General features: G+C 47.7%; 2 protein-coding genes across 6 annotated transcripts; both read right to left on the bottom strand.

The window, feature by feature from the left end:
* Window positions 1-276: 276 nt before the first annotated feature.
* smarcd3b (SWI/SNF related, matrix associated, actin dependent regulator of chromatin, subfamily d, member 3b) lies at window positions 277-13,669 on the bottom strand. 5 transcript variants are annotated; one of them, XM_049749384.2, is made up of 14 exons: window positions 13,341-13,669; window positions 7,433-7,641; window positions 6,424-6,513; window positions 5,568-5,610; window positions 5,249-5,371; window positions 5,046-5,171; window positions 4,841-4,936; window positions 4,497-4,598; window positions 4,115-4,276; window positions 3,887-3,984; window positions 3,643-3,778; window positions 3,452-3,574; window positions 3,266-3,367; window positions 277-3,149 (listed from the first exon to the last, which is right to left on the bottom strand). In XM_049749384.2, exons 1-14 carry the CDS (start codon window positions 13,350-13,352, stop codon window positions 3,096-3,098), a joined length of 1,476 nt encoding a protein of 491 aa, XP_049605341.1. In that variant the 5' UTR covers window positions 13,353-13,669; the 3' UTR covers window positions 277-3,095. The 5 variants fall into 5 exon arrangements, with proteins under 5 accessions (XP_049605341.1, XP_049605340.1, XP_049605339.1 ...); XM_049749383.2 differs by lacking the exon at window positions 13,341-13,669 and adding an exon at window positions 9,843-10,256 and having other exon boundaries at window positions 5,046-5,168; XM_049749382.2 differs by lacking the exon at window positions 13,341-13,669 and adding an exon at window positions 9,843-10,254.
* A 978-nt stretch (window positions 13,670-14,647) lies between these two features.
* Window positions 14,648-21,769, bottom strand: nfx1 (nuclear transcription factor, X-box binding 1). The gene is made up of 23 exons (XM_049749369.2): window positions 21,447-21,769; window positions 20,118-20,816; window positions 19,702-19,863; window positions 19,146-19,223; window positions 18,951-19,056; window positions 18,795-18,866; window positions 18,574-18,713; window positions 18,334-18,433; window positions 18,040-18,257; window positions 17,636-17,733; window positions 17,521-17,551; window positions 17,353-17,435; window positions 16,993-17,101; window positions 16,747-16,866; window positions 16,470-16,549; window positions 16,160-16,393; window positions 16,024-16,097; window positions 15,857-15,958; window positions 15,647-15,784; window positions 15,520-15,586; window positions 15,286-15,431; window positions 15,058-15,162; window positions 14,648-14,980 (listed from the first exon to the last, which is right to left on the bottom strand). Exons 1-23 carry the CDS (start codon window positions 21,463-21,465, stop codon window positions 14,905-14,907), a joined length of 3,057 nt encoding a protein of 1,018 aa, XP_049605326.1. The 5' UTR covers window positions 21,466-21,769; the 3' UTR covers window positions 14,648-14,904.
* Between the last annotated feature and the right edge of the window lie 1,222 nt (window positions 21,770-22,991).

The raw sequence follows: 22,991 nt of genomic DNA, 5'->3' as shown, positions 1-22,991 counted from the left end.
TTGCTAGCTGAAAACCTCACTTGACTGCAAGCTGCGTGAAAGTTGGCTCTTTTTTTTATTTTTTGCACTGCCCCTAGAAAGTGGTCCCGCAACCTCAGCACAAAGCAAAGCTTGTGCCGGTGACACGCTGCCTGGTTTCCTGCTTGCCTTTCGAGGAAATGTCACCTGTGCGTCCTTTGGCAGATCATAAATGATTAATTATTATTAGTTACATAATTATCATTATTGAATCCATTCAAATAAGACAAACGCATACAAAAAGATACTGAAGGCGCATTGTGGTTTTTACAAACTTTGGCAAGCGCTTATTTATTTACATCCAGTCCATCACACAAGGTCACAGTTGTTGTCCCTTTTGCTCCTTTTTCTGTTAGGACATTTTTTTAAGTGTTCAACACAAGTGAAAAGCTGCCTTGCTCGCTTGAGAAAAAAAAAACATGCACGGAGCGAGCGGACACGTTTGAAAACTTTCTGCCAGGAGCCGCTGAGTCTTCTCCTCCCCACACGGGGGCGCTAATCATCAGCTGTATGACTACTAGGGGGAAAAAAACCTACAAGACAACTAAAGGTAATGTGTTGTTTTTGTTATTATAATTCTGATCTAAGTAAGAAAAACACGGCTAGACTGTTTTGCTGGTAGCTCATTAGATTATTTTTGGCAAAAAAAAAACTTACAGAAGGCTTTTTTATTTTTACAAAGTGAGGGCCACACTGAAATTATGACACCAGCAGAATAAAGTGGGATTTTGTTTATCTATGGAGAATAAAGTTGTATTTTGACAAGAATAAAGATGGTATTTTCTCGATTAAAACAATTTATTCTTTTGAGATTTTTAAGACAAAATGTTGTTCATTATACATTATTATTGTATATATTTTCAAGATTTTTTAGACTAGCATTAGTAGTATCCATTCTAGGATAAGAATTTGCAATCGTATAATATTTCTAAAATTAAAAGTCATGTTTTTTCCTGAGAAAACCAAGTTGTAAAACATGACTTTTACTACTGAAGACCATTATCCCGTGATGGTAACTAAAAAAAACTATTCTCGTTCTTTCTAGTAGTTACATATTAACTATCAACTAAAAAAGATATTCTCATTTTTTTCTAGTAGTGTTACATCTTTCTTCTGGAAAAATACAACTTCATTCAAAAACAACAACAACATGCCTTTAGTCTTGCAGTCTAATTGTCTTTTTTTTTTTTTTTTTTTTTAACATGGCCCTTGGCACAATTTGACTGACCTACATGCCAGCCGAACAGACCGTATGCATGAATGTATATTTACAGCTTGTGTTTTTCTGGACGGAAGCGTGCATCGGCCGAGGTGAAGACGTGAGTCCGGCAAGTGTGAATTACAATGAATTTGAGAAGGAAGAGGAGTTGTACAATTTACAGCACAGTGCAAAAAAAAAAGGAACATCAGCCCTGTTCCAACACCAAACCTTCGTGAGACGCAAAAATAAAATCACACGAGACAAGCGTCATCGTTCTTTAAAAACACAGCGCATTTGACATCTTTCAAAGTCCTCAGAGTCAAAGTCAACATATTTCCATTCACATCTCCTAACCATCAAAATAACTCAGGTTTCTATCTTGCTACACATTGACTGTTAGCATGATCTCATTGGAAATACAACGGTGCCTAGAGATACGAGGGAGTCGACTTGTGAGTTTGAGATTAGTGATTTTGTGATTTTTTTTTTTTTTTTTTGCTTGTAAGCAGCAAGCACAAACTTGATAGGAGCGCTAAAGCGTGACTAAACTCACTTCAGCTGACTTGAAACCCTCGCCACGCCTCCCTCGCACCTTTGCTACATGTTAGCATACCGGCTAGCTTTTCACCTATTCGCATTGGAAATAGTAAAAAAAAAATAAATTAAATCTATCCCTTTTCATCGATGTCTGCTTGAGCGATGACACTTTGGTAACGCCTTGGTGACGCGATGGCAGCCAATCGGCATGCTCGCCCCAGGGATTGGTTGGTGGTGGTGGGGTCAATACTTCAACTGATTTGCATAACACTGACGTGAGTGTGACTTCACAACTCCCACAAAAACACTTAAACGTGACACTTTGGAAGTTTTCTGATTAGTTTTGGAAGTAAGAAAAAAAACAATCAAGTTTGAGTGTGCAGCTGCACCCAGTCACTTTGCTGGTGGGATGAAGAACAAACACAAACCCCCACACACACACACACATGCACGCACACACACACACACGCACGCACACACACACGCACACACACGCACACACACACCGTTGCTGCTACACAAGGGGGGGAAAAAAAAACTTCAATACCTCGTGCTAAATTTCACGTTTTAACGTAATACATTTCACATTAGGAAACACTAAGTTTGACTTCAAGATGTGATAAGTTATCACGTTATAACCGCATCACTTTCATGTTTTAACGTGCTGCGTTTTGACTTCCACGTTCAGTCAAACAAAGCCGAGCAATGAATTCTTCGCTTGTGGCGCAGTCCCTTTTTTGTGTGTGTCTTCCAAAGTAGAAGTTATAGCAACATTAACAAGGCTGCTCCTCCATATCATATTGTGTCCAAAAAAAAAAAATCTGTCACCTGAAGCGGCTTGATTTTGTTTTGTTGAATGTGGAAGTGAAACTTTGAAACATTTCGAATGTGATAACGTGCCACATGACAACATGAGAATGAATTAATTCATTTTTAACGACTTTGTACCCTTATATTTCAAGTACAGGCGCAAAAGCTCCCGATTTCAACATTTTTCCCTTTTCTTCATGTGATGAGTTGGAGTATTTTTTTTTTTACCTTTGCTCTCAGTCGTGGAAAACGACAGCACAGAGTTCCACCTTTTTGTCGTTGTTTTGAACAATCAATGCAAATGTGGCAAAATACGCACACGGGCCACTTCATTAGGTACCGTTGCAAACACAACACACAATGACGATGCATCAGGCCCGAGAGGTGTTCCTAATATTTTGGTTATTTAGCTACATGACATTGGGACAAAATATTAGCCACTCAGTTTGATTCAGTGCTGGTGTACCTAATGTTCTGACCTTGGCGGACGTCTTGTCTCGACGAGAACAATGCCGACAAACATTTTGTTTTAGGTGTTACGGACCGCCAAGGCCTGCTCCAGCTCCTGCCTCCTCTGCTGGATCTGCCAGAAGTCAACACGCACAATTAGCAATAGCGCAAAGCGTCACTTTTGGAGGAGGAGCTTCGCTCACTGTAGAAACAAGAATAATACAAACAGTTGAAACATCTTTTACTGACCTTACAGTAGAAGTATCGGCTGACGGCTTCCTGGGACCAGGGCTGGTGGTAGAAGGCCGCGCGACGCTCCTCCTCGGGGTTCCCCACCACGTCTGTCATCAGCTGACGCGCGACACAAGACAAGAGCCACCCGATGAGTGCCGCCATCAGCAGAAACACGCGAGCGGAAACAGTCCAAAGAGTAACCTTGAGGTCTCGGCTCTGGGACTTGAGCCAGTCCTGGATATAGCCTTTAGGGTCCCGCGAAAAGCTCAGCATGAAGTCCCTCTGGATCTTCAGCTGGTTGATGGACTCGATGGTCTCGTGGATCTTCAAGCGGGAAACAAAACTTATTAGGGCCGTCGCTTCGCCGACAGTGGTGTCCGCCCATCCCTCACCTTATTGTCCAGCGCGGCGATTTCCTGCTGGTTGGCGGTGGACAGCAGGAAGCTGCTCATCTGGCTCTTCAGCGGGTCCTCCACCTCCACGTCGATGTCGTAGCAAGCTGTCTTTTTCTGGTCGTTGGGGTCCACGCTGCGAAAAACACAAGCACGTCATCTTACACGTGGAGCCGTCTTTTTTTCTTTTTACCCTGTGTGGAGTTCCGCAGGGAAACTGCTTAGGCAGTCTACAGGCACCTACCTGATGACGTGGTTGATGACGATGGGGTCGGGGGGTAGCAGGAGGCTGGTGAGGCGCTGGGGGATCTCTGAGAACTTGAGCCGTGGGCAGTCAAAGATCTAAAGTCACACAAAGAATGTTTATCCCAAAACCAAATACCAAGAAAAGACCATTCTCAAGAACGTGGCTAGCTTAAAGCTAGCACGCCGGGGATCCGATTATGCGATGGGTGTGGTGTGTGCCAGGTACCTGCTGGAAGTACTTGTCGCAGTTGATGTACTCCTTGTCGTGCGAGTCCTGCAGCTTGTTGGTCTTGACGTACTGCCACAGTGCCTGGATGATGCACGAGCGCGTCTGCGTGTGGATGCCCAGCAGACGCGCTAAACGGGGGTCCAGTTTGAACTGAGGGGGCTGAGCAGACAGAGAAGCCTGAGACCCTGGCAAGGGCTTCATCGTGCACACTCGACACTTCAATAAGTTAAAAGCTTCAACAAGGCTCGCAAGACGCCACAAGATGGAAGCAACGTTTTTTTTTGTCTAAATTAAGCTCCTCTGGGCATTTCCTTGACACTAAGAGGCCAAAATATTGCCTATGTGCGCAGAACTTAAATTTCCATGAGCTCCTCCTCACCTGGTAGTCGAGCATCAGCAGCAGCGTGCAGCGAACGCTGACGTCACCTGGCCGCTTAACCTGGAAGCCGTCCGTCTCCTGCGTGGTGGCTGTGCGGTGCCACTGGAAAAACACCAAAGAAGTTTCTTGGGCTCCCTCTTGTGGTATTTAATGTCATTACATGCAAGCCAAGTTAACAAGTACATTGAAATGTCGCAAGTGCTTGAAAAGAATAGTGTGCTGAATGTTTTTGTTTTTTGTTTAAATCAAAATTTTACACGGATAAAACACATTTTATACGAAGAGCAGCTGATAAAGAAGAAAAGTCAAAGGGAACGTTTTTCAAGTCGGGGTTGCTAACGAACCTCTACCAGGTGGTTGTCGGGTCCGTAGAGGTCTTTGTCCAGTTCGATCACCAGACTCTTAAAAAATGAGGAGAACTTCTTCTTCTGCTTGCCCGGCTAAACAACAAAAACACAACCGTGAATGTTCAGACTTTGTCACACGAGGTGTGGAGGAGCCAGCGCATGCAGATGTGCTTTTGCTTTTCGCTTTTGCAGCCTCACTCACGTCGTCCAGCAGCTTCCCCTCCACCCGCAGCTCCCACGACGCGATGCTGCCGTCCGAGTCGTCAGCGTCGGGACGCGCCGGGTTGAAGGTATTGGAAATGTACAGCCTCAGTTTACGCTTCTGCTGCTGACAGCCGTGAACACCACACAGGGGGCGCTGTTAACGGCGCCGTGGCCAGCCGAAGTCAGGCCGGCCGCTCTTACCTTCATGGGCCTTTTGAGAGCCTCTTGGATGTCGACGCGCTTGCGCATGATGGTCTGGTCCAGCTTGCGCTCGAAGGCCAGTAGGTCCATGTAGGCCTGGGACTCGGGGACCAGCTCGCGGATCTGAAGAGGGGTATCGCAAAAAAGTCTTCACGCAAGCAGCCGACGGCGGCCATTATTCCAAAACATCTGTTGCCAGGGCGATATCCGTGGCTTCAAAGCATCGATAGGAAACTCGGTTGACGCGTCTTTCGCACCCAAAACGCCTCAGTGACTGACACTGAATAGAAACGGACAAAAAAAGACAAGGTAGCCTTACCCTTTGCGGGAGAATCTTGTCTGCCATTTTCCTCCTCTTTGCACTGGAGAGAGGGAGAGAAAGAGGAGGAAAAAGGGGAGCACGTTACTATGGTGACGGAAAGGCGAGCGGCCGGGCCATCTGCTGAAATGCTGGGCCGCATCCAGCGGCGCAGCTGCGCGTGCGCCAAATCAATGCAGGCGCGCTCCACCTGGCCAGACAAGCCCGGCCGGCCTCGGCATGTGGGCGAACGTCGACATTTGCAAAACATGGCACACCGGGGATGCTCCAAATCAGAGATTTAGTTGTTACAAATCAACATTTCAACATTCAGAAAGGAATAAATTGATCATTTGAACATCTTATTCATTGAGTAAAATGAATGAAAACTAAATAAATACATTTTAATTTGAACATGACAGAAATAATTATAATAATGTGGCTTGAGCTTACTCGAGTGCATGAAGTGATTCGATGATCGTAAGGAATGTCAAAGAGTTGACGATGCCAATATTTATTATCCAGAATAAAAGTTAAAATATGCGTATGAACTCATTTTAGGCGGCAACTATTTATTTATTTATTTATTATGTTATTTATTTATTTATTTATTTATTTATTTATTTTATTGCCGATGATGGCGTTGAATTCATGCAAACTGTCAGGTTAGTGTCATCTCCAAAGAGCAGAGTTGGCTTTGACTTGAGATCCTTTGCCACCATGCCATGCTCCAAGTCCAAAGCATGCACGGCTTAGGAGGGGAAGGGGGTGCTGGTGCTGGCGTTTGGGGGCGTGGGGTTGAGGAAGAGGGGCTCCCGGGAGGAGGAAAAGGGGGCATGCAGCGAGCGGGCAAGAGGGCATCTTTCAAGGCTCCTACTTGGATCCGAGCGTGGGGTCAGATTGGGGCTCTCGCATGTCCACGGGCCTGGCCACCATGTCGCCGCCTCCCGGGAATCCCAGCGGCTTCCTGGGGAGCGGTCAAGCCGTTAGATAAAAAAAAAAAACGGGCCTGGCCGCCTCCCCTCCGTAAACCCAACACCAATTCGAGAACAACAACAAAAAAGGAATTTCAAAGTTGCCTACTTTTGAGGATAAAAGGAGGTTTTCTATTTCTGTCTCAATGAAAGTCCTCAACTCACTTCAACACACTTCCTTGAGAGCAAGATGCCACAAGATGGCTGCAATGAACGTCCTTGATTCACTTGAACATTGCTTTGTGTCACCAGGAGCCAAAGGATGGCGGCAAAGCACCACTTTAATCAAAATGAAACTCTCCAAATGACTTGAGTCAAGTTGCTTGACTACAAGAGGCCTCAAGATGGCCGACAGCTCAAGTGGTTGGAGCAAAGGACAGAAAGACAGAAGGACAGACGGCTCATCCATCCATCTAAGAAGAAGAAGATGACCAAGCCAGTCTGCTGAGTTTCCAATGAGTCCGCAGGCTTGAGTCTGTGAACCAAAGCATTTGAACGTACAGGGTCACCTGAATCGCCCGAGTCCGCTGACTCGACTCAATGAACCAAAGCATCGGAGTTCCTCGTGTGTTTGTCTGTTGAGTCGTCCGACTTGACTCAGTCAGATTCAAAGGAATCATTCGAGTCAGCAATGTTTCTGCTGAATCTGTCAGTGAATGAAAACGAGAGTGCGGCGAGTTCCTCGGAACTTGAGCTCATGAATCATAAAATTTCAGTCTGCCGTGTTTCCCGTAAGTCGACTTACTCGGGTCGGGTCACTGAACCAGATTTTCCGAGTCTGTGGTGTTTCAGTCAGTCTTCCCATTCAAATGAATCATTGGATTTAGCTTTATCCGGTGAGTGAGTGATCCAAATCATCCGTGTTTGCATTTTTTGGGGATTGTGATTTGACTCATTTAGTTTTGGACTCACTTCCTGGCCCGGTTCTGGACGGCCTGCTGCTGTTGTTGCTGCTGCTGCTGTTGGACCTGCTGGGACGGGGCGGGCCTCTTGCGGCCAGCCTCCATCACCGGCGAGGGCAGGCCGGGACGCGCCACCGGGTTGCCTCCGTACGGCGGGCCGGGCGGGCCCATCGGCGCTCCCTGGTGGGGCATCCTCGCCCCGGACGGCATGCCGGGACGCTGCGGACGACACGTGGCACACAATGTTAAGCCAAGCCTTCGTTGCTCTGACTCTGACTTACGACTCAAAGGCTCTTAAACACACGCCACAGGTTTTTTTTTTTGGGGCAGATGCAAAACACTAAAAAGTTCATTAAAACGCTTTCATACAGACTAGCGAAAGGCATAATTAATACTCATAGCTTTGCTTGTTGCATTTGGAGGCCACACAATTTTGCTTTTGGGCGTCTAACCCCCTCCAAAAAAGGGGAGGGGCTATTGACGCCCGGGAACAACTGGCCCAGGTTCACCTGCGCCTGTCACTCGCACGCCAACAGCTGCGTCCCGCCTGGCGCCCGCTCCACCCCACCCCACCCCACCCCACCAGCCACTTCCTCTGGCCAGTAGGCGGGGCCACCGAGAGCGCACATGCTCACTCTAAACTTTGCTGACCTACAGTGTTGAGAAAATGACAGTTGTTGGTAGTTCAAGCATGCGATGTGACATTTTGGATCTCTGCCCGGATGTTTTTTTTTTTTTTTTTTGTCCTGTTTGTCAACTTCAAAAAAGTGATGTGATTTTTTAGACTATCGACCAAAGTCACGTGGGGAAAAAATACAAAGACGACTAAAAAGGGAAAGTGCCAAAAATACAACCAAACGTGACTAAAAATGGCGTCGGTGACAAGTCAAACGGCATGAAGATTAAAAAGCGTAGACAAAAGACGTGTGTGCGTGTTTTGAAGCTCAAGCTGCGGTGATCAGAAGGATGAACAGGCGCTGCTGTCACTCTTGTTTGGCGGGTGGGGGGATGTGCGGGGGTCAGCGAGGAAGCCGAAGAGGATAAAACAACATATGGTCAGTGGGGGGGGGCACCTTGAGGAGGCCATCTTTATTTTGACATAAGCCTCATTAACCTATAGAACAGAAACATTCATGTATGGCCAAAAAAAGCAACCTGATAAAAATAATCCCATAAATTCACAAAATTCAGGGGAAAATTAAATAAGCTAAAGCAAGAGTTTGCAATTGAAAAAAATTATGAATAAAAAAAAGTCCTCACATTCGCCAAAAGTAGTGCTGTAAAATACATGTGAGAGCGGCTTTCTTCCATGCGGGGACTGGAAACAAGCCGGCCTCGCCACAAGCGGCAAAATAAACACTCATGCTCTTCCACAGGACTTTTTTCCCTCCTAAAAGCTTTCTGGCCAACAGGGGGGGGGGTGGGGGGTCTCGGTGATTCTGGCCTCCTCATCAAGGTTAATTGGCGTGTGGGGAGGACGCACGCGTGGCGCTCATCAATCAGCCTGGGTCTAACGAGGCTATGCGTCATCCCGTCTCCAGACGGTCACCACACGCCATCATGGCGAGCTGCAACAAAGTCCGTCCTGACTGACTTTTCCAGTCCAAGACTTCTGACAACAATCGCAATTCCAAATGAGCCAAACAGCACTCTCACTTATTATATTCTGCTTGTGTCATAAGACATCCCACTAACCTGCAATAACAGTGTTTTTTCTTTGCAGAGGATAAAGAAGATATGTAAGCATTTTGCAATGATCACGTTGATTGTGTTAGCGCTTGTGTGTCCAAACACACATGGGTTTATGATCATGAGAGCAAAGCTACTTTTGTGAGCCTATCTATGGTGTTTTGCATTGTGTTCTAGCATCAAGCTAGAAGAGCAAATGTTTTTCAATTAAAAACTCACTACAAATGTTTATTTTGGGGTGGGGTGTTGAATGAAAAATGCGACTTTGACTGGAGAAACTGTGGAAGTAGATGACAGCCAAACTATGCAGGATGAGCAATACGACTGAGTGGCGGGCAGCACGCTGCAACTTTCCTGCGCGCGCGCACAAACACACGCACACGCATCCTAGACCAAAGTCACCCCCCCCCCCCCCCCCCCCCTTGTAACAACCTCTATTGCTCGTGAACAGTCGCGGTAACCTCCTGAGCGTCTCTGCGACCTGACATCTCTCACATGAATGGAGCAATTGTTCTACGCCGCAGACGTCCGCTGCCCCCGAACCCACCCCAACCCACCCCGCCCCATTCTCGTGTGCAAAGCGTGCTTGCGCCCAAAACACGGTGATGACGGCGTCCTCCATCCCTGGTCGAGGCGAGCGCGACGCGGGTTCCGTCCGGGAGGGAGGGCCGGAAATAACCTTCAGGCCCACCCCCCTCCCCCTTTCAATGACGAGCGAGCGCGCGACTCACCACTCCATGGACCAGGAACTCAAACAGTTTGCTCTTGGTGGCTTTCCTGGCTCCCCCCGCCGTCTCCTCCGTGGCCATTTGCTGCGCTCCCCCCTCCGCCTCGTATGCGCTCCCTCCGCGTCTCCTTCGCCTTCTCCTTCTTTTGTCTGCCCGCCGTCGCCGCCGCCGTCAGCCAGCTTCCCGTTCCCCTCCCCTGCTCCACTTTCCTTCTCTTTGTGCTCTCCTCCTCCTCCTCCACCTCCTCCTCCTCCTTCCACCTCCCTCCTTCCCTCGCTTGTGTGTCCGCTTCACTTTTAACTTGCCTTTCACCAGCTAGGAATGTCGCTCACGCGAGGAGGGAGACAGAGAGAGGGGGAGAGAGAGAGAGAGAGAGAGAGAGAGAGAGAGAGAGAGAGAGAGAGAGAGAGAGAGAGAGAGAGAGAGAGAGAGAGAGAGAGAAAGAAGGAGAGAGGAGGGAGGGAGGGTTCTGCTGCTGGTGCTGCTGCTGCTGCTGCGGGGGCCAACCAGGGGGGTTTCAGCCAGCCCACCGCCTGCCCCTCCTGCGCAGCTGTTGCGTTGCATTCCGTTGGTAAGATAAGAAGGCATGCGGCGAGCGCGTACAGCGAGGAAAAAGTGAGGAGGGGGGAGATAAGGGACACTTTGGGAAGTGCTCCAATGATGGGGTGACCGAGTCGGAGGTCGCCAACGCACAAAAAAAAGAGAGGTGTTTGAAATTAAAGAGGCAGGGCTCCTTTTGTTGCTCGGAGAAAAGATGTCAAACGTACAATCATCCAAACCGCTTAACGTCAACCTTTTTTATTTTTGAAAAAAAAGTGAAATGTATTCATATATGAACGCAAGCTTAATGTATTGATAATTCTTTAGGGCATTTTCAAAGAGGTGGCCTTCCTTTGCTGGTCAAACCTGCCATCTTTTAGCCTTCACAAGTGCGTTAAGCTCAGGTGTCAAATCTCGAGTACCAGCCAATTCCACGACGTCATGTAAACGGGCGTCTGTGCGCCCCCTGGTGTACAAAATTGGCAATTGCAGTTCGGTGGATTGGAAAAAAAATTGCCAAGCGTGTTGCGTCTCCCACGTGGCCGGACAATTCACGCCGCTTCAACTACGCTGCTCTGAAATGCGGGAAGATGCAGAAGAATGAATGACGTGTTCAAAAAAGGAATTCTGTAAATTACATGTTAAATATGGGGCTTGGACAGAAAATGTGGAATTTGTGGGATGTGGGAAATACTTCGTCATTGGAAAGGTTTGAATCGTGGACAAATGTGGATTGGAAAATATTTTTTACACAAGTTGAACAAGTGAACGCACCCAGCAAGAGGCACGCGGGCGCTGAAGAATCATTAGATCAAGTGGACCATGCAAAAGAGAGACCCCCCCCAAGCCCCAGTCGTACGTAGAGTCACCCCTTGCCGTACCCTCACTGACTACCTCAGGAGGAAAAAAATGCTAATGTCCCAGTGTGGGAAAGACGAGGGGGTGCTACTGGGGGTGGGTTGGGGTGGAGAAGGGGGCGAGACCTATGTTATTGGATGGCCAAGAGGGGGCGCAAGCAGTAAAGCAATGGCTGCATGAACATTTTGCATAACGCACATAACACCCAACGTGTTAAGAATCATCGTAGTGGGAGTTGAATGATGAGGAGAAATGTTTTCCTTGGCTTCATCTTCCAAACATTCTCCTGTCACCACTTGGAAGCTTTTCTAAACACTTAAATTGGTTAAAAAAAAAAAAGGGAGATTTGCCCCGGCATCCTACTTGGAGGTGTCTTTGTCACACGTACAAAAGAAACTCCTGGGCTGCCGTCGAAAGGCTGAAAACCCCGAATGGGGGAGCAAAAAAAAAAAGCAGCTCCCACAACGGCCAAGATCGTGAGCACAATACAAAAAGTGGACCACTTGGATAAAGAGGAATGTTAAGTATTTTTTTTGTGTCCCAGACAAAGCATGTAAAGCCTGCTCCAGGGCATTTCCGGTTTGCTGTCGCCATGGCAACAGCTTAAAACTACAGTACCCAATGTGACGACAGCCAAGTTTGGGTTTGACAGCATTTCAAACGGTGAAATTGATTGGAGATGCGAGTATGTGTCAGGAGTTTGCTCTCCAAAGGAATTAAACTCATCAGTCAAGCTACCAGCTTAATTTGAACTTTTTAATGGCCTCCAGTGGTGCATAGAATATTTCTTTCAACACTAAAGTTTGTTCAGTGGAAACCAATCACGTTTAGAGTTTTTTTGCCCAGAAGCCGTTTTGTTTCCATGGTAACGAACTGCCATTGAGCAGGTTGGCACTCCTCCGCCGCTCAAGAGGGAAGTGCCGCCATTGTCCATTTAGGCCTGAAAGTAAGACATACAGAGACGAGTGGGGTGACGACCGACCTACTACTTGGCAAACAAAAAAAAAGCCCGCTTTAACGCTCCAGGAGGACAAACTCAGGAGCTCAAGGGGGGGGAACCTCAGCACATTCCAAATCCCTTCAAAAGGCAGTAGTGGAGTGTCAAAGCGAACACCATCTTTGTAAAAGCTAAAATCTCAAAGTCTCGTGTTTGTAAATGAAAGAATTGAACATTTGAAACTACACTAAGCCAAGCCAAGCCTTCTGCATGCTCTGATTATGAAAATATAATTCTGTATATTCTATTCAATATCCCAAAATAAAACAGCATGCACTGCTGATCTAAAACCGAGTAGCAATATTTAAACTGAATTCAAACTAATTGTGGCATTGTGTTTGGAAATGTTTCATTTTCACTTCTCCATGACATTTAGTCCAACTGTACATTTAACAAATATAGCCCTAATTAAAAACAGTCCGTTTTGGGACGCTAAGTGTATTTTTGTGTCCAGCAAAGAAATCCACGTAGGTATTAAAATTCACCAAACATCACTCTTGGAACCCAAAGAATAATCACTCAAGGTATGAAAGTGGTTGAGACAACATAAGTGTTGCAAGTGCCAACTAAAGTGACCGGAGAGTATCTGGTGCCATTCAAAAAACTCACTCGAGTGAAACTTTTTGTCAAGATGGGTGGGGGGGATAAATAGGATGGAGCACCGTGAGCACCCAGCAGGCGGAACCAGCAGGCCCAGCAGTCAGCAGGCAAGCAGCCCCTTCCTCCTTCCACACCAGGCTCAAGTGTCTCGTTTCCTCATCGGCAGTCAAGGTTAACAAGCTGCTGTCTGGTGAGGCTCGGAAGCTGCGAGTTAGGCGCCTGATGATGCAGACACAACGAACTCGTCTAACCCCCCCCCCCCCACACACACACACACACACACACACACACACACTCCCCCCCCCCCCCCCCCCCCAACACCCCCCTGCTGCCTCCTGCACTATGCGGCTATAGCGAGGCCAAAACACCACCATTTTACGCTGACAAAAATCCCCATTTCACTGCAAAACAAAAGCTCCTCCAAAGCTCTAACGGAGCAATTTACACGATGTAGCTCCCGCAGTGAGCTAATAATAGTCAAGAAGCCAAGAACGTCAGCTCCGTACCTTTCTCTCCATCCTCTACCTCGGATGGGCTTTTTGGGCCGACTCAACAGCACCAAGTGTCGGATGCGTGCAGTCGTCCAGTCCGCTCCGGTCCGGTTCAGTCAGGTCTCCTCCTCAACTTCCTCGAGGCTTTGCAAGAGCAAAAAAAAAAACCCAGCAAATGCCAGTGAATGAGACTTGATCGTGTCACTTGGCTATCAGTGGACGTTGCCACTGCTGCCGCTGTTGCTGCACGCCCTGCCGGGGATGGAGCCGCCACAAGCCGGGATTGGTGAAGCGTCTCCGGCGAAAGGAAGCGAAGAGGAGCGCAGGCGCGGTCGCTTTTTTTTTTTTTTTGCTTCAACCAGCCGCCGGAGAGCGACGCGATGGGATGAAAAATGAGCAAAGGCAGGGAGTGTGGGCAAATGATCAGCTTTCTCGCTCGCTGTGTTTCCTTTTTTTTGTCGGCTTACAGTGCAACACCTCTCCACTGTTTTTTTGGGGGGTTGAAATTCTCAAATAGCAGACACAAAGAGACTGCCTGTTTTTTTTCCTTTTTAGGGGAGGGGGGGTATTGAAAAAAAAACGTAGGGTGGGCAGAAAATTGGAGGCACAGGAAGGCAGCGGCACTGTATTAAAAAAAAAAAAAAAAAAAAAAGCTAGCGAAAATAATCCAATTCAGCATACTTCTCAAGTACACCAGTGGAAATGTGTTTAGAAATTCCACCTTTGCACAGATAGCTACACCATTTTTTTTTTTATAGTTGTAGAAGTGCACACAGCGTTACACTGGAAGGCCTCTCAAAACATTTTACAATCCTGTGTTGCCTTGAAATTCCAGTTTGATTTTTTCAAAGACCAAGCTCATAACCCAAAACACCCCAAACTTCCTTCCACGTTGAAATGAACGGAAAGTCGTTTCCTAATTTCAATTGCAGTCGAGGCCCAGCACCTCATCACCTAGTATGAAATCAGGCGTTCGCTAATGTCTTTTGTTGACGGCTTCCATGCTGCAAACCAGTTTGAGTTTTCCTGCCTCTTGAAAAGGACCGTTGACTTCATTTGGATATCAAAATGAAAGCTCGTTGGTTTTATTTCAAATTGTGTTTTGAGCCTCAAAATGTATGGTCCTGACTGTAAATACAAAAGCAAAAAGAAAAACCTAAAGATGAGATTTTTTTTTTTGTCTTGCGTTTCCAGTATTTCAGTTGAGTTGACACAATGATATAAGCAGCTGTGTGTGAGTCACCGCCGCTTTCATGTCCCAAACAGCCCACTCGTATCCACCCACCCGCTTCAAAACACCATGAGCAGTATACAAGCAGAAATACTCTCAAAAGAGGACAATAACTTTTATTTCACCTTTTTGTGAAAAGTGGTTGCAAACAACACCAGTTCCCATTGTATCATAGCTAATGTTTCATGGGATGTGTTCTGGTGTGAAGTTATTTTAGATGTTCTGAAAAGCGTTTTGTTACAGCTGTGGTGAAAGTGATAATTCTATATCTATTGTATGTCAAAATTCAAGACCTGATTCAGGATCCATGCAAGCTCAAATTTACCACAGCATTCTTGCGTTCTTTCTTCAGTCCTGCACGTCAAAATAATCAACAACCGGCTCTTCTTTGACCAGCTTGGACCAGGTGGTGGCGCCGGAGACTCTACACGGACAATTTGGGGGGACATGTTGTAAGAGGGCTACAAAATGGCGCCTGCTGACAGAAGCAGAAGAACCCACCTGCTGCTGGCCTGTTTGATGTGAGCAATGGGCACAGGGGCCCTGGCGCTGGTCTCGCGTTCAATCAACGAGGTTAGCGTCCATTTTGGACACAGCGACTTACCCCTGAGAACAAGTGGGAGACAACGAGGGAGAGGGCATTGCATTTCTGATTTCAATTGCATTTTTACCTAAAAGCAAATGACAGTGACCCGAGTAATGCCCCCCCCCTTTGGGATTGATACTTACTTGAGCGCGGTGACGACCACGTTGCGCTTGGGCTCGCTGTCGTAGCTGATGCTCTCCACGGCATAGACCTCGGCCAGCTCGTGGACGATCCGGCGGCGCTCCCTGTTCATGGGCTGGAAGCAGTGGCTCCTCTTTGGCTGCTTGCCCTAAACAACAACACACAAAAAAGTGATTTGAAAATCATCTTATGGTCCCAATTGGATTCAGTGGTGCCTTGAGTTCAGAACTTCTCACCTTGGAAACAAGCTCCACAAGATTCTTAATGGCCTCTTCGACGCCCGAGACAAACTTCAAGTCTTTCCTGAAAGAGAGCAATGGTATGCAGTGACCTGCGAGTGCAAAGGTCAAACGGGAGACGCACCTGGCGTCCTCTTTGAGGCTGCTGCTGTACACAGAAGGGGAGCGCGCACGGAAGGGGTCCGAGGAGGGGTCAATCTGCAAGGCTTCGGCCAGGCGCTTGTTCCGCTCCAGTGTGGCGCACTCCTCGTCGCATTCCAGCCTGAAGGGCAAAGGTGGCCATTTCAGTCAGGTGAGGCAGACGCCCATCTGTCCACCTGCAGTCATTTGCTACCTGCTCTCTTTGAGCTCCTTCTTGGCTAGCAGCGGGCCCATGTCTGTGGAGTCGCCCGGTTGCATGTCGGACAGCTTGCTGGCCACGGCGATGGCGGCGTACCTGCGACACGCAAAGCTTTCAACATCCGGCGAAGACGACGCGCAGAGTTCCTGAATTCAACTGACTTCTGATGGGAACTGGCAGCTTCGGCGCACGACACCATTTCCTTCCTTCGACCGCAATCGCACTGCAGCGCCACCTGGGCGCATGACGCAAAGATTAAACAGTTCCCTGGCTGGCTTCCTCCTTGGAATTTTGTACCTTAGCGGTGCAGGTAGTGCGCGGGCAGGCAGTGCCCGTGTGGCAGGGGGCGGCGCAGGCGTGAGCGCAATTCGGGCGGGGGAGCGCGCACGGCTGGCCGCATCCGCCCGCCGCTGCCAAGCAGTCGTCGCGGTGGCAGATGCGTTTGCAGCGGTGCATCTGACACGGCAACGTTTTGCCGCAGGTCAGCCCGCAGGAAATGTCTCTGAGGTGGCACGGGATGTTGCTGCGTTGCTTCAAAAAAAAAAAAAAAAAACACACACACGTAAATACACCACATTTGCTTGAAAAGCAAATCCTGTGGCATCACCTCGTGCTTTCCCATGCACCACTTGTCGGTGAGGTAGGTGCAAGGTGGACACTTCTCCTCGCTGTGGCAGTTGTGGAAAACTGAAAGACCAACACAGCCGTGACTCAATACCCGGTCAGATGCTTTTTTGGCGCGGATAATCGGGCCAAAGTGGAGCATTTAATTCCCCCCTTGCCTTGATGGCTCTCAAATATTCCATCTTGAGTTTTTAAGTTAACGGTGAAGATGTTAACGATCACAAAGTGTGTGTGTGTGTGTGTTTAGTAACATGCTTTACCAGGATGGTCACACTCGTGTCTCCTGGTACACAGGTTCTTGCACTCGGGCGGGCTTGTGCCACACGGGATGGGTGGGTACAACACGGAGGCCCCGCAGTGACACGTCAGCTCGTCAAAACCTGGGATCACGCCGAAAAGAAAAAGCAGGAAGAAGTCCAAGGTCATGGCGCTTTACATTCAGAGCAAATACTAGCAAACGACTCTCAAAAAGGAAAAAAAAAAAAAGATAAACATGATAAACTCACTGGACTGCCAGCAGGGTTCACAGTTGCCACGGTGACAAGGCTCCTGGCAGCGGTGCAGGCCACAGTTGAGTTTGTAGCCGCAGATGAGCTGGCACTTGTGCTCCACACTCTGCGTGAAAGGCAAACGAGAGCGTGTGTACCTAACCCAAAGGTTCCATGTTTTCATTTCTCGCCGATGACATTCCCGCTTTGAATTTTAAGCTCGACTGATGCACACACACACACACACCAGTAGATGGCAGCGTTGCGGCACTTCATATTGACTTTGACTTGACTGTTAAATTAACCGACTATTTTTAGTCCGCGTTCAACCTTCAACTTTTAAAAAAGTTCCGAAAACAATCCCCAATGACAACTCACCACGCAGCACAGCTCGCCACATTTATGTCGGCCGCAGGAGCGTTTTTTGTTGCAGCGCTTTTCGCAGGTGAACACCAGCTCCTCTGAAAAGCGACAGACTGACTGACTTTAGTTGAGCTTGAAATAAGGACAGACTGAAGCTGACTGATGGGCAAAGTCTGAGCTTACCCTCGCTTTTGATCGTGGCACACGGCACCTCCTGAAATGGGATACAAATTCAGTTGGCAAAATAAAACAAAATTAAAAAAAAGACAAGACAGGGGAGCTGTGCGTTTTTGGTCACTTTTGTCTTGGAAGCACATCGGCATCTGATGGTGGAAGTCAGGGAGCAAGGCCCGCAGGCGCCCTCGTGGCACAGCTTGTCACACTGGTGGATGATGTCTGAAACAAACGGACGGATGCATCAGCTACCTGAGCGGACCGTTTGAAAATCAAGACAACGTAAAAAAAAAAAAAAGGCAAATACTTCTCGCTGCTATTTGTGTTGCTTCATTCAAAGCTGATAATTGTCAAAAGACTTAACAATGCCCCTTCTCCAAAAAAATACAAGGCACTTGATTGATAGCTTAGTAGCAATAGCGCCCTCTGCTGCCTAAAATGATAATGGGTGCCTTGCTGGAGCCTAATTGGGGAACATGCCAACTGGCGCAGCCACATAATAGTAGAAATGAATAGCTTGCGTCATACCATTGGAGCCACAGGGCAGGGGCAAGGTGCACGTCTTCCCGCAGGAGGGGATTGGATCGGAGCAGCTTTTCCGCTCCGAGCAGCCCAGCTCCAGCAGCTTAGCCAGAGGTGTCTGGCCGCAAGGGCAGGTCTTGACGACGCTGGGTGAGCGAGGGCACGGCGGGCACGAGCCGGGGTGGCACGGCTGCTGGCACCGATGAATTTCGCAGTTCAACATGCTGCGAGAAAAAAGCGGGGTGGTCTTAATGGATGAATGCAAACAAGAAAAAAAAAAAAAGAGAGACTCCAACTTACTTTCCACAAGTCTTTTGGCAGGAGAAATCTCCCGAAGCGTCCAATCCATCTTCATCTGTGCCACAGGGGATCTCACGAGTGGAGACTCCACAGTAGCAGGCTGGAGTGGGCGCACAAGCAACATATAAGCAATACATCGGTGTTTAATCGTCAAAACGGTCCCTTGCATTATTTTTTTAAATGGGCTAATGTCAACCCTATTTTTGGGGATTATAAGGCGCGGCGGTCTCAAAGCCTCACCTTGCCGAACTCGCAGCTGGCAGGGCTGACACGATCCTCCATGGCACACCTGAGCACAGGTGTGTCGGCCGCAGTTGAGCATGGCGCCGCACGGCTCGCCGCAGCGGAGGAGCGAGGGCTGGCTGCAGCGCATGGGCTGACTGCCAAAGGGGGCGACAAAATCCGGCAATGAACAAGGGAAGAATGGTAGCAAAGCACATGACGCTGCCTGTGTGTGCTACCTCATTTTTCCACAGATGCAGGACCTGGTCACAAAGGCTGGACACTGCGGACAAGGTCCTGGATGACATAAGCTGGACGGAGAAAACAATAAAGGCAATTTTTATTTATTTTGGGCGTAGCACGGGAGAGAGACAACGGGGTTTCGTGTGGCTCACATGTTACAAGGGTGATTGCAGTCCCCGCCACTTCTCCTCTTCCCGCACATGTCGCCGCAGCTGTGGGGGATCTCGCTGCGCTGCCACTCAGGATTGGTCACTTTGCCTGTCGGCACAAGGTGGCGCCATCTTACTGTGTGTGTGTGTGAGACAAACTTTGCACGAGATGGACATTTTGAATGATCAGAGACTCACCGCAGAAACAAGTGTAGGTGGACGGGTGTTTGTGTGCAACATTCTGACAGGCGGGACAACGCCAACCGTCAGTGGAATCTGAAAGGGAGCAAAATAAAGGTCATGGGAAGCAAAACAAGTCAACACTGCTGCTCTTTTCTTGTTATTTGCCAGGGAAAAGTATGCTGATGGTGAAAAACAATACAGAACAAACTTCCATTCTAATTCAGCAAGCTACCTCTTCTGGAGTACCCATCCTGGCCACCAGATGGCAGTAATGCCGGCCATGCAGACAAGGAGACTTCTTCAGTTTAAGATTAAATAATGGAGGGGGAGCAGTCATTCGATTCTTTGCTTAACATAAATGGAAAAAAATCTTGCTTCCAATGTTTTTTTTTTTTAAATATTGTTTTAAGAAAAAATTGAAAAACACGACTCGCATCTTGAGCTAAATAACAAAATGTCATCTTTCTCCCAGATGACCTGGAAAAACTAGCAGTTGCGACGGCAGCTAAAGTACGTTGATCGCGACGGCAGCTAAAGTTGGTTGATAGTTAAGTCGCTCGTGAAACCGCACCGTCTGCCTGGGAGGCGGGTGAGCGCGCCCATTTCTTGATGCAGTTCAGATGGAAGACATGGAAGCAGCTGTGGCAGCTCCACACGGGCGCCATCAGACGGACGATGTCGCAGCACACCATGCACTCGTACTTCTCCGACGACAGCTGTTCGATCAGACATCCTGAAAAAGCCGCACAGGACCGGACGGCTGCTTAAAGGCCAACATTTCCAAATCAAATAGATGCACCAAAATAAAAAAAATAAAAGAGTTGTAGTACGGATTTACAATGGTTTCAAATAATTCATGCTAGTCCATTAATCATGGTTAACATTATCACAATTCATCTACAGCTTTATAAAAAAAGTTTTGTTGGTATGTAAAATGAATTATTTTTATGAAAGAATAATCAAGGCGTGTTGGTGGGTTTGGGCGACCTGTTTGGGTTTCGTTGCTTTCTGGCATGTTGCGGTTGCGCGCACTCCACTGGCCTTCGCGACGATCGCTCGGGTGTCGTCTGCTGCGGTCATCGTGGCGACTGGCCGCCCGATCCGTGTCCCTCTCACCCCGCGCCGCCACTTTGGGAGGTTTGATGGGTCCGTGTTGCCGTTTCTGTTCAGGCTGTTTCTTGGGATGATCTCCACGGGCGTCAGGCTCGGCCACCGTGGGGCGCCGGCCCCTTTCCCATTCTGCTGTCTCATCATGCGGCGCCCGACGCCTGACGCCACCGTTCTTCTCCCTTAAATGAGGGTCATCTCCTCGCCAGGGATTCTCATGTTTAAACTTCCTCTGTTCTAAATTCCTAGCGCCACAGTCATCGTCTCTCCGCCAGTTCGTCCAATCGGGTCCGTAGTCCAGCTGGTCATCAGCGAAAGGTCTTTGCCAGCGCGAGGTGTGAAAATTCTCATTGGCAGCTCGGATTCCTTCCCGTCGGCCTCGCCCTCGTCTCTTGCCGCCCTCCTCCCCGTGTTGGCGATGAGCATCCGCCTTTTGGAAGTCGCGATGTGGGCGGCCGTACTGCTGAGAGGGAGCGCTTGAGCGTCGCTCACCACTGAATCTTGACTGACCACGTCTGGACTTGTAATCGTTTGGCTCTCTAGAATGCGATGAGCCCTCTGGATTGAGGTCCGCTGCGTCTACAAGTACAACGGTAACAGTGTTAAATACTGCTCACACTGGAAAAAAAAAAAACATTAAACGCAATCATACATAAGGTTAGTTGGGTATTATAACGATATTAAATATCACTTCTATAAATACATTTTGACTAACGCTTAGCCCTACACTGCCGTAGTCACGGTGGTTCTTGCGCACCGAAATCGTCATTGTTAATGCTGAAATTATGAAACGAAGATTTTTTTTCCAAAGTAGGTGGTTGTTTGAAATTAGTTCAGACGCAGTGATCTATTTGCATGACCCTTGAGGAAAAACGCTCCAGAAAAATGCACCACAATGTATTAATTTTATGTTAATAGTCAATTCGTTTATAGTGGGAGGGATTTCTAAGTTCGTGAGCAAGTCGTCGCATATAGCATGTTATAGTAAAACCCCACACAACACGTCGGAGTACGATTATTATACTACTTCAAAATGTCGGTCCAATAAAAACGTCAAATCATCTTCTGAAAAAGTTAAACTACAACGAGCTAACAAGAGTAACGACCGAAGTACATGCAGCGTTTGAGTTCGTGCAGTTCGTCATTTATTGACAGAAAATCCTCTCAAAAGACCAACTAGAGAAATGAGAGTAAATTCAAGTAATTTACCTGAGGAGCCTTCGGCCATTCAGCGAGCTGTTTATTAGCCCTCTTTAGCCAAAAGTTGCTGATATGCTGTATGTTCGTTTACTGCAAGTGACAAACGCCCAACAGCAAACCAAGACTTTGTTTGTCTGTTTTCTCTCTCAAACGTCTGCTGGTTTATTAAAAAGCGTGATCCCAAAAGAAACAAATATCTCTCCCTGGTTTCCACGCACTTTGCAGTCTCGTTAGCTCTTCCGGTCAGCGCGCATGAACGGAAGATCGACAGACCCCTGTGTCCAAATTCACAGGCTATGTCCTCCAAAGGTCGGTCTTTCGATCGGTTTTTAGGCGATATGACGTAGTTGCCGGAGCAAGCCGACGGAACGTCACGTGACACGCGAATGCCGTCATGAAACTGGCCTTCGTTTAAATGGCGACGTTATTATTACTTTTTAAAATATTTATTTAGGAACTCAGAACATGCAAACACAATTGCCAGAAGGTGTCAAACATAGAACTGAAGAAATAAAGCATTGCACTCAAATACAGCGGTGCGGACCCGTCACGCCGGAAATGACGCCACGTCTCCACCCTGACATATGTTGGAGGACGCTACCTACTAATTTGTACGGAGCTTTTCCACTTGTCCAAATTCGTCACGGTTTATGCAGTCCACGGAGGCGGAGCTTCCAGGGCTGCGAAGGACCCTGGCGGAGGAGGACTTAGCCTGCGAATTTGGACATAGCTCAAAGGAACAACCTTGACGGATGGCTGCTGAAGAACGCCAGTGAGTGAATCACGTGACCACAACCCCGTGGCATGCGAGCTAACAAAATTGCTAAAGCCTAGGGGAAAAGATCGGGTTTGGCTCCGTTAGCTAGGTTCCATTATCGGACGGCCTTTGAATGTTTAATATGAGACAAACATATTGCTAGCTTGTCCATGTGTAGACAACACGTTAAGTACATATTTGGCCGGTGAGCCGCAACTCGTTTAAAACCAAAATGTGAGACACTTGTTTCTTCTTCTGACAAGTTTACCATAATGATTGCTCTTTACACACGAATCGAAATGATGATTTGTAAATAAAAATACTATCCTAATGACCATACTGGTTAATGCGTATACAAGCAAATCCTTCTGAGAGTTTTTTGTTGTTGGACGAGTGAGGACATTTTATGAATGGACTTTGCTTCGTCACCTTGTTTTACCGCACAAGCTCTTTTACGAGTTCCCTAACATAATTTGTGCAAACGTGTGCAAACGATGAATCTACTTCATGTGGAATTACGTGACTTCTGCTCCACAAACAGCAATACAACATTCAAACACCATCCATTCATATACGCGCATTATGACGCGTCGTATGCGTAAGTGGTGCAATTTGAGGGCCAAACATACCATTTTTGTCTTCCCCTGTAGTCTGTTTGTGCCAAACATCCATCCGTGAAAACATACTTTCAAGTTTTCCTTACTATTATTAGTCACACTAAAAGATTACCTGTACTTTTGAAAGTGCTCCCTTGTACGGGTGGCACAGTTCTCAAATGAAAGAACTGGCATGCTTGC

Source organism: Syngnathus scovelli, chromosome 18 (assembly GCF_024217435.2).
Source record: "Syngnathus scovelli strain Florida chromosome 18, RoL_Ssco_1.2, whole genome shotgun sequence".
NCBI lineage: Eukaryota > Metazoa > Chordata > Actinopteri > Syngnathiformes > Syngnathidae > Syngnathus > Syngnathus scovelli.
This window is presented reverse-complemented; position numbering and strand designations above follow the sequence as displayed.

Bases quoted from the DNA above. Each gene is read 5' to 3' on its own strand.
- smarcd3b (XM_049749382.2), bottom strand. From the start codon at position 9,920: ATGGCCACGGAGGAGACGGCGGGGGGAGCCAGGAAAGCCACCAAGAGC. The intron at 5,172-5,248 runs GTAAGAGCGGCC...CACGGCTGTCAG, and splicing joins CTCTCAAAAGGCCCATGAAG to CAGCAGAAGCGTAAACTGAG. The intron at 4,277-4,496 runs GTGAGGAGGAGC...CTGTCTGCTCAG, and splicing joins TGCTGATGCTCGACTACCAG to CCCCCTCAGTTCAAACTGGA.
- nfx1 (XM_049749369.2), bottom strand. The intron at 18,258-18,333 runs GTAAGTTGGAGT...TTTTTCTCGCAG, and splicing joins TGCCAAAAGACTTGTGGAAA to CATGTTGAACTGCGAAATTC. The intron at 17,552-17,635 runs GTGACCAAAAAC...ATCCCATTTCAG, and splicing joins GATGTGCTTCCAAGACAAAA to GAGGTGCCGTGTGCCACGAT.